This window comes from Solanum pennellii, chromosome 7 (assembly GCF_001406875.1).
Source record: "Solanum pennellii chromosome 7, SPENNV200".
Classification (NCBI taxonomy): domain Eukaryota; kingdom Viridiplantae; phylum Streptophyta; class Magnoliopsida; order Solanales; family Solanaceae; genus Solanum; species Solanum pennellii.
Window position 1 is genome coordinate 4,260,204 of NC_028643.1, and position 10,743 is coordinate 4,270,946.

General features: G+C 37.5%; 1 protein-coding gene and 1 pseudogene across 1 annotated transcript; one reads left to right on the top strand and one right to left on the bottom strand.

Moving 5' to 3' along the window:
- Positions 1–1,996: 1,996 nt before the first annotated feature.
- Positions 1,997–4,242, top strand: LOC107024749 (annotated as a pseudogene).
- A 147-nt stretch (positions 4,243–4,389) lies between these two features.
- On the bottom strand, positions 4,390–9,687 carry LOC107026031. Its single transcript, XM_015226859.2, has 5 exons — positions 9,138–9,687; positions 8,102–8,205; positions 7,606–7,782; positions 5,062–6,929; positions 4,390–4,708 (listed from the first exon to the last, which is right to left on the bottom strand). Exons 1-5 carry the CDS (start codon positions 9,305–9,307, stop codon positions 4,559–4,561), a joined length of 2,469 nt encoding a protein of 822 aa, XP_015082345.1. The 5' UTR covers positions 9,308–9,687; the 3' UTR covers positions 4,390–4,558.
- Between the last annotated feature and the right edge of the window lie 1,056 nt (positions 9,688–10,743).

A 10,743-nucleotide genomic window follows, 5' to 3' on the forward strand; every position in this document is an offset into this window, starting at 1 on the left:
CTGCTTGTTTTTCGTATTTTATCAATTTTATTAGATTTTGTATGATATTTCTAACCTATGGGTTTAGTGACACGATTTCTAAGGTGATCAAACGAGTAATATTTGAAAATTTAAATTTTGACCAAAATCAGCAATTCAAGCTAATTTTGTGTCTGGCGTATATTAAGCATAGTAAGAGTAACTGAATAAGACATGTACTACGTAGAAGCTAAAACAATGAATAACTGAAAGTGGAAAAAATCTCAACTAGCCTGAATTTATAATGAAAGTCTAGTGATGACTGAAACACCACTTAACAACTCAAGTTGCATCTATTACTGTGTCTGAAAAGCCTCTTAACTGAGATGAGTTGTTGGGACATGCCGCCAGTTAACTCTAACAAAAAATGAAATTTGAAAGTAAAGACTATAATGAAGCATGTCTATTTTTCTTTAAATATGAGGATTCACCACTAAACCTGCTGAATGCGGATTGAAAATTGATCTATGCCTGAGTATCTGAATCTACATCATGAAAAGATGTAGCGCAAAGTATGCGTTAGTACTTGAAATGTACTGAACATGCATAATATAGAAACTAAGCTGAATAAATATATATGAGCTAAACAATAAAATCTATGAGAATGTGTGTTCTCCACAATAAAGAAAAATGATATGTACTCTTCTTTCTAAGAGGGTGATGTTAAACTGTGTTTTTATAATTCATGTTTAAGAGCATATGATTATGTTGTTGACTAGTGAAACAAAAATAGAATGTACTTGGGAGAATGTTGTGCTCTTGGTTAATTCTTTTTTTGGGGGAGAGTACACACACCATTCGGTGAGTGAAAGACGAGGAAATGTTGATTTCAGTGTCTCCTAGGAGGTGTCGTACGTCGAGTATACACCCGGTACCCAACTTTCTGGAAACGATACAACAGTGAAAGATTCTTAGACATAATATCCCTCATTACAGGAACAAGGATATGGAACTAACTGAGGATCTCAACATGCGACTGAGATAGGAAAAAAGTCCTTAGTCACTCGCGTACGAAGAACCGCTTAGCAAACTCCGAAGCACCAACTGACGATACTAACGATTTCTCTAACCAAAATGGAACATTCAGTGGCGGAATCAGCTCGCAATAACGCTCAGCCACCCGCTCATCTCCGATGACGCTATCGTCGCCGAGGATAGCGTAGCGTGTAGAGGGAAAACGACTCGATCTACAAAAAAGAAGAGTAGCCTCCCTAGGACCTGGCAAAGTCATATCAATGAATTCCCGAGCAATTCTCAACCAACATATGCGATTCATTCCCGTAAAAATTGTAACACACAAGAAGACCCCTTACCACTCTGTGGGAGCGGGATGAGTGATACATCTGGCAAGCGCCGGTGAAGAACGCAAGCAAGGCTGGAGCTAGGGTATTGATATATTCCATCAAGAGAAAGGAGGCAGACTGGTAAGAAGGCCAACCACATATGTGGGGGGGGGAGGGGGGGGAGGGGCGAACCAAAAAACTCAGCTTTTCGAAGCGGACCAATCTTCCATGCCCCCCTCCCCCCTGCTGCTGCGTCTCTTTCGGATTCAGTTCCTAATAAAAGAAAAGGATTATTGGCCTGGCTATTCCGATTGTTCGAACTCTAACTCAAGAGCCCTTACTCAAGAGGGCTTTTCTTTCTCTTATTGTCAGAAGTCAAATGGTTAAGTCCAGTTGGGGTAATTGGGCCAGACGACATTGATAGCCAAGTTTCCGTACGAAGCTTTTTGTAAACATACAAAGAACTAAGTTATTAGCTGCGTGAAATTTCAACTTTCTCATTTTGTTAGCTGCTTCTGCATCTAGAGGTTCTTCTTGTTGTCTAGCAGCATGCATAATGTTCCATTTGTTCCTATAAGATTTTTTTTGTATGATATATGTGACGTGTGGGGATGGGTGTCACAATTTCTGAGGTGATGATCAGAAGAGTAATGAGTGAGTTTCTTAATTCATGAGTATTAGTTCTTATACCAAACAAAACTCAGTTTGAATGAGCTAGCTACAGTACAATATTATTTATAGGAAACTTGTCATCAGTCTTTGTATACAGCTATTATGAAGTCAAGTCCCTATGATTGAGTTCATACCTTTATCTAAAAATGTTATGTTTTCTTGGTATGTTAGGAAAGAAGAATTAGTTATCTGAATGTAAAACAAGACTTAGAGATTGTTTTTCATTTGGGAAACTATGAGGGATCAATCAGTTGAAGGCACAGATGTAGTTGAGGCAGAAAAGAATGAAGAAATCCTTCACACCAGGAGACAGAAACCGATCCCAAGACTCGGCAAAGGAGTACCAAAAGGCATAGAAGGTGAACTAGTTGTTGCTGGATGGCCTATCTGGCTTGTTGCAGCTGCAGGTGATGCTTTAAATGGATGGCTTACAAGTAGAGCTGATACTTTTGACAAACTTGCTAAAATTGGCCAGGGAACTTAAAGTAATGTCTACAAGGCTCGTGATCGTTTGCTCAATAAGGTTGTTGCTCTGAAGAAGGTTCGTTTTGACACTTGTGATCCTGAGAGTGTCAAGTTTATGGCAAGAGAGATCATTATATTGAGAAGGCTTGGTGATCACCCCAACGTTGTCAAATTGGAAGGTGTGGTTACCATGAAAATGTCCTTGTTTTTTATTACATGGAATATGATTTCAAGGCAATTCAAGAACAACAAGGTGTCAAGTTTTCTGAACCTCAAATCAAATGTTACATGAACCAGCTGCTTAAAGGGCTTGATCACTGCCATAGCCGTGGTATCTTGCATCGCGATATAAAGACTACTAACCTGTTAGTTAATAAAGATGGTATCTTGAAAATTGCAGATTTTGGGCTGTCAACATTTATTGATCCAGACAAAGCATGCCATTAACTAGCAAAATTGTAACTCTGTGGTATCGGCCACCAGAACTTTTGCTTGGATCAAATAGTTATGGAGTTGGAGTCGATTTATGGGGTGTTGGTTGTGTACTTGGTGAACTATTTACTGGCAAGCCTATTATGCCTGGTAGAACTGAAGTTGAGCAACTGCATAAAATTGCCCAATGCAAACATATTGAAGCCAATAGAGCCCTATAGACGGATCCTTCACACGACCTTTCATGATCTTCCTGCAGCTGCTGTAGGACTAATGGACACCTTACTTTCTATAAAAGCTGAATATAGAGGGACTGCAGCTCTTGCTCTTCAAAATGAGTTCTTCACAACAGAACCATTTGCTTATGATCCCTCAAGTTTGCCACAATGCCAGAATTATGCACGAGATAGAAGTGTAAGGGCAATTCCAGCAGCTGAAGCTAATGCAGAATTAAAGAGTAACACAGACAGAAGACAACTCATTGCCCATTCAGAAGCCTGGAATATATAGGCTACAAAAACAAATGAATATGGTGTTGTAAATGAAGGAACAAACTCTTCTGCATTTTTTCAGGTGTCCAGCAAAAAAGAGGGCTCAGAAAAGAGAGATATAAATATAAGGAAAGAACCAATTCATGATATCAAAGGAAAGAAAAAGTGGTCAGGTCCATTACCTGTTCCATCAGATAAAGTGCATGAATCGGATGGCCTTGACTTGGTGGAAGACGATCAATATTTTGATCCATTTTCATCTGCATCAAAACCTATCGATGTGGAAAGAATAATTAGAGAGCATGACCACAGATCCAAGAATCTGTTGAACATGCCAAGCAACAGAAGAAACTAGCTAAAGCTTGGTATTGAGGTGTGAAAACAACAATGAAAAACCAATATTAGCTGCTTGGATATTCACTCTTTATAAAGGTTGTCAATCAGTAATGTATGACCTTTTGTGCCTCATATTGTATCTTAGATGGACTGAAGCAAATGTATAAGTGTGTCTTTATCTTTACTGGTATAGAAATGATAAATCTTTATCCCAATGTGAAGAATTACTTCTTGGGGTTTTTTTACTTTGATCATTGACTGTTGATGTTAATCCATTCTATCTCTGTTTGAAATCCTTGATGATCCCATGAGGGAGCTAATCTGTTGAAATGACAGATTATCAGTAGCGTTGTACAACGTAGTACATGTTTGCATACGTACTATGGTAAAGAGAGACAAATGTAGGACACTGCACAAAAACAAGCTTCATGGATAGTGCAGAAAATATAAAGATATGTTGCAGAGGCTGGACTAGGGGTCGAACTTGAGATCTATCGTTAGTGTAATTTTAATCAATTATGCCTCAATCTCAAACATTTCGAGAACTAAAGTACAAAATCCTTGGGTTCAAGATCAAAGGAATCGCTATAAGTTGGCTAGTTTACGCTAACCATCAACTTATCAGACTCAGTTACCTTGTTGCTTGTACTTGAAAAGCAAGAGCATTGACTTGTCTGGACAGAAATGAAAAATGATACTTGAAGGGGATTTTGTATTTACATATAAGATCCTGGATACATATCAAAATTTTGAATCGCTCACAGTTGAGATATGAGAAGCCGAATAAGACTTTGATTATTCTGCAATTGGAACATTTTAATAACTAGACCTATGAACAGACTTAACAAACTCTACGACTCCTTACATCTCCGAGAGGAGGTTGCTGATTTTCCGAAGCTCTTTCAGAGCTGCCATGGCTGTTACTTGTCCTTTACCAGCTAGAACATTTTTCGAAAGGTTTTCTAAGGTTCCAACTTGACCGCGATCTTGCTGAAAGACTGATTCAATCACCTGTACAAATGATGAGTGATTAATGATGAGAGAATTGTATCACATTGTGTAATATAGTATATACCATAATCAGACTGCTGATATTGCATGTGATCGAAATGACGGAAATCAATTGGGAAGATTAGTTTCTCACAACTCATACAATATATTATGATGTATAGATGTACTGATGGATCTAAGCAAACAACTCAACGTAACTGGTTTAGAAGTAACAAATGGATGCATAGGGTCTTCTTTGCCTTCAGAAAGTTGAGGGTGTGAATTCGGATGACAAAGATATGTCCAAAATGGATACTTTCAAAATGATAAAAATCAAACAACATACACAAGTTGAGCAAGATATCAGCCTTTACCTGGATGTTCTCAAGCATAGACTGTCCGAGATTTCTCAGACTAACCATTAAATTCTGATCTACAGATTCTCCTTTGCTAATTCCGCTGTTATTAGATGTATCAGCGGTGGACAATACAGCAGGATCATCGGGATTATTCCCACAATTGTCAGCTTTTGTGGAATCACAGACCCCTTTTTCGGATGTCCCCTCCCCACCATTTCGTCCAAATTTCCATAACCACTGAAATTTACCAGATAGAAGTTTCCGCTCCTTCAAGCCAGCTGGACCTTTTTCTCCAGAATCAACACTTTGTTCCAATTTTCCCGAGGTCTCCTGAGGGGGATCAGAACCAGGGAGAGGTGGAACTTCCAGATTAGTACAAGATACCTCAGCACTATAGCCATCAGCATCATTTTCATCGGCAGAGAAATTTGATGCAACACTACTTCTTTCAGATCTATTTCCATGATCATTTGCATCACTGACAGGACTTTGGGGATCTGAGAATATAGAAGAATTCTGTTCACTAGCGGCACTTCCAGTGGAGCCAGACTGTTCAGATGTGCAAGTAAAATTTCCATCATTATCTTCTTGCCCGACAACGTCAACTGGAACTTCTTGCTCCTTAATTTCATCATCAATAAGTTTTTCTGCATCTTCATCGGCGCCAAGCTGCTGAGCAAGATCTTTCAACAAACTCCTCCTCACTGATGACTTGGAAACTTTTCTTCCATTATCAACTGTAGATGGGGTTGGATCAGACTCAGTTCTGGTAAGACGCATTCTCACTTTCTCAGACCAACCTTTTCTTCGGGTTGGAACTTGTTTCTCAGCACTATTTTTCTTGCTCTCTTCTTCCTTGTGTAAAACTCTCCACTTTTCTTCCCAGTAGCTTTCAGGTACTAAGGAGCCAAGTGGAGTTCTTGGGGAACTTAAATCAACTGAATGGCTGTGACCTCTTATAACCGTTGACTGATTTCTACCATAGTCTCCAGTATAATCAATTATTGGGGCTGAATTATTGGCATCCATTGCGAGAGCCTGCAATGATTTTGCCTTGGCTATCAGTTTACCCAGATTTATATCTTCTGGAAAATTTAGCAATCTCTGGAGGCACTTAGTAGCATTCTCCGTCGCAAGCAACGAAGACCTCAAATGAAGTATCATAGTAACTGCAAAAGCTGATATAAATGCTCCCCTGGATGAATTTAAGACTCCAGAGCTGGAGTCACCATCATTTTCACAAGGTTTTCCCAACTTCTTGTTGTCGCACGCAAATATTTCATCCCAGATTATCAATAAGTCTTCAAGTGCAAATTCACGTCCAAATAGTACTCGTAACCAGCGAAGTGCAAAATATTGCGGTTCAACTCCTAACTCGACAAGATGACTGTGGAGGGAGGAATCAACCAGCGAAAGTAAATGGTATAATGATGCTGAGGCTTCAATAACAGGGGGATATCCAGTATGCGAAGTACCATATGGTGCAGGAGAGAAAAATTGTGCCATAGAAACAGCACCACCAGCTCCACTCATCAGACCGTCAAACATACAATACGCGTCGTGCTCCATGAACTTCTCAGATAGAAGAATACCAAGCTCACCTTCAGCACCATATGCATCACTTAACAAAATAACTGCTTGAACCTTTGGATCAAGTTCAGTTAAACTAGTAATTCTCCCTGGACTCTTCTCAGATCCAATGTCATCTTCCGTAGATTCCGAGAACTTTTTAAAATCAAACTTATATGTCAAGTCATTTTCATGAAATGAGAACCCATCAAATTTGTCAGCAAAATGATCCTCGTGCTGATTCCTCACTTCAGAAAGATGCTCCATATCAGCTTGAAGAACATAAAGAAGTGGGGCCAGTAGTTCATGCATTCCTGCAAACAGAGAAGCAGAAAGTTCCTCCATTAATAATGAGAAGACAAACATGATAGATGGTTACCAATTAAGGCACTAGGTTACATGATAAATTCAAGATCAGAAAGTAAAGGACTCAAAAAAGGAGGGTATGACAGCATAGAGTGATGAAATCAAGAGCAAATGAACTATTTGGACGTCATAAGCTGCTATACAAGCAGCATCCAAGGGTATGGCCTCATGGTCAATGAAGTGGGCGAAAACCATGAAGCAACAGGTTCTAGGTGATTTCTTCCCATCCTTCCTAGCTTTGGTGGATAGACTTTACCTAGTGCCTGTTGGTGGTGGGAGGTGGCAGACATACAAGTTGGCCTGGACACCACGGTTATAAAAAAATGATATACAAACTGCAAAGAAGGCAGCTGTAGAGCATGTGAACAATTAATAGGTTCGCAGAAACAATCTTAATACACTTGAACATGGGAGAGCCCAAGCTTACATTATAGATGCATGTCATTCGTTATGAAAAGGACGGTGCCTGCTCTTTGATTTCTAAGCTTGAAGAATTTACATCTTGATTAACTATTTAAGAACTGAAGAAGTATCTCAACGAGATGCCACAGACTAGTAAAGGCCTTATTCCACTTCAACAGTAAGCAGTAGCACATGATAAGTTTGACAATGTAATGTTTTTACCTTGTCTGTAACCATACTCTGGATGTCTAAGGCACCAAAGTAGCAGAATCCTCCTCAACATGGCTTGGCATCCAGCAGTCTGGAAATAGCTACCGTGCTCAGGATATAAACGCGAAAGATCCTGGTCCACCATCTTCTCAAGTTCAGCATTCCTGAAGAAGCGACCCCACATGCTATCTGCATTGCAGCACCACCATTAGCATATACTCAACCAGAAGCCACAGTTTCTCCAAGTACTTTCTAATACAAAGTGGAAATACAAGAACTGACAAATAATTACTAATTCAGACAGTAAAATGGAAATATACTTTTCAAGAGCAGGACACAATAACCGTTTCTTCAGGATGGTCTTTTGTGAAGTTCTTCAGGATGGTTTTTATCAAAAAAGAATCTTGAAAAAGTTTCAAATGTTTGAAGGTGTGGTGATGTTTGAACAATTTTCAGCTTTGCACTTGCTAAAAAATAAGAAAATGAAAAAATGATGCAAATATCCTACCAGGGTTTTGTGACAGTGGATTGTCTATGACAGGATCAGGAGAATTACTTCCATCTTTAGGCACATGTGGATCAATAAGAAGTTGTCTTCTCAAAGAAGCATACCTACACAACCAAAAATATGTTACACAAAAACATTATACATTACAAACCTCATTATCATACTGAGGACACAGAAATAAAATGAAAGTATGAGGACATAGAAATAAAAAGAAACTAACACACTGGAATTTGGATCATCACAAAACTTTGAAAAGAAACAGTACAATCAAATTGAGCAATGCACACAAAACATTTTTATATCAGTACATTCAGTCTGCATTTTTACTATTTGAGGAAAAACATGCTTATGAGATGCAACATTATTTTACTAGTAAATGAGCTTAAGATACTAAAATGAGTGAATGTGTACATCATATATCTAGAAATCTGGAAAATCCAGCTGCGTTAGTTGCTGAGCATTCAAACAATCAAGAACAAGCTTTCAATCCTTAATTTTCTATAGGTATTCAACACAAGATTTGAGAAACTAACAGCCTCTAAAACCTACGATCTCATATCTAGACTTGGAAAAGAAGAGCTTCCATGTAAATAAACTTCAGAACAACAACTCTGCACAAAACTGACAAGAAAACAATGACAAAAAAGATAATCCAACTAGTCAAACTGCAAGCAACATATTATTCTTTAGCATCAGACAAGCAAGTAAACAGATCATCTCAACACAACAATTATGTTAATGATGAACACATCTCAAAAGCAAATACAATTGTGTTTATATAAATAGATAATCAAATTAGTCAACTGCTAGCAACATACTATTCTTTACCATCAAACATCTCCACACATCACCATCAACATCATCGGCACAATTGTATAGCCTCCATTTACATCATATCTCAAGTTGGGTTTTTCAATTTTTTCAGAAATCAACAAAAAGTGTAAAGTTTCATCTTTTTATCACAACAAACAAGAAAACCAACAGAAACAAACATAACAACCCCAAAAGGGTCAAAAGAACAAAGCAGATTCTATACCTTCTACGTGAGTTAGCGGTAACACGACGAAGATCATCAATGGTTGAAGATGGAGACGAAGGCAAAATCCCCAAATCAATACGCCACTGGACACCTCTCAGATCTCCAAAACGACGAGACGACTCCTCCACCACCAGAACCACTGTTGACTCAATTGGACCAGCTGCCATTTTTTCCCTACCAAAAATTCTCAGCTAGGAAAAAAATGAAAATTCTCAAACAACCCCAACTGCTCAAACCTCAGCAAGAATCAATCAAACCAATAATCTGAACAAAAAAAGTTGAAATTTTTGAAGACCCCATTTGCTAAATCTCCTTAAATATACAATTTTTCAACAGAAAATTGAGAAATTAGAGCCAAAATTCAAGAAAATATATATATATAATAAAAAAAAGCTGAATCAAAGGGTTAAGATTTTTCTGAGAAATGTAAAAGGAAGAAGAAAGAACAACAGGGAATTCAAGAAGGAGAATTGACCTAAATTTAGGGGAGAAAGAAAGGGCAAAAAAGTTTTATAGACAAGAAATGTAAGAGAGTGATGGGTATTGGGTGGTCATTGGTCTAATCTTTGAAGAATATTTTTGATGAATTTTATTTATTTTTATAATTTTAGTAATTTTATTTTATTTGGAAGAAAGAGAAAATCTAGGTAGACAAGAAAAAAGGATGAGAGAGAATAAAGGGAGGAAAATAAGAAATTTGTTTTTGTTTGGTAAATACAAAAAGGGGAATAGAAGTAAAAAAAAAGATAAATTGTGGAGTGCAAGTGCTTGACTTATGCTTTTGTGTGTTTGTTGCAATAGGTGAGTCTTGGGGGTCAAGTTGGGGTTGGTGTTAGGGGAGAGGGGAGTTTGAGTTGTTTTCATGTATTAGGTTACGTGATATGAATTTAAATTAATTAGGGTTAGGATGGATATCGGGACATTAAGAAGGAAGGATATTTTCGGAGGCGAAAGTTTATGGAGAGATACGTTTATGATTCATGAACGTTAGAAAGTCGTACATAGACATTGAATATTTCTTTTCATTTAAATTGGTAAGTTGTAAATTGCTTAGATCTGATTATGATTTATTAATGGTAAAATTATAAGACATGAGTTTCGATGATGATTTCATTAGATTTCTACATCTCTCATTTTATTTTTTATTCAATTCATTCATCGTTTTTAGGACAGAATTTCAAAATTGTATTCAAGTATTATGTTACATGGTACAGATTTTAAATTAATTGGGATTCTAGATGAAATATTGAATTAACTTTTTCAAGTGGCGTGTAGGATGTCGGGGAATTAATTTGTCGGTTTATGTATTATGTTACATGACCTAGGGTTAGGATGGATCCGTAATCATTAAGAAGGAAGGATACTTTCAGAGACGAAAGGTCATGGGAAGATGTTGTCTTTGATTCACGAATACCTTGTCGAAAAATTATAAATAGACATCAAATATACTTTTCATTTGCATTTATCAAATAAATTTGAAAATCCTCGGTTACAAATTATATAAATGTGATTATGAACTATTAAATGATAAGACGAATAAAATCTCGATTTTGATCACGATTTCATTAGGTATCTATGACTAAAATCTCTCTTCTTCTTTTTC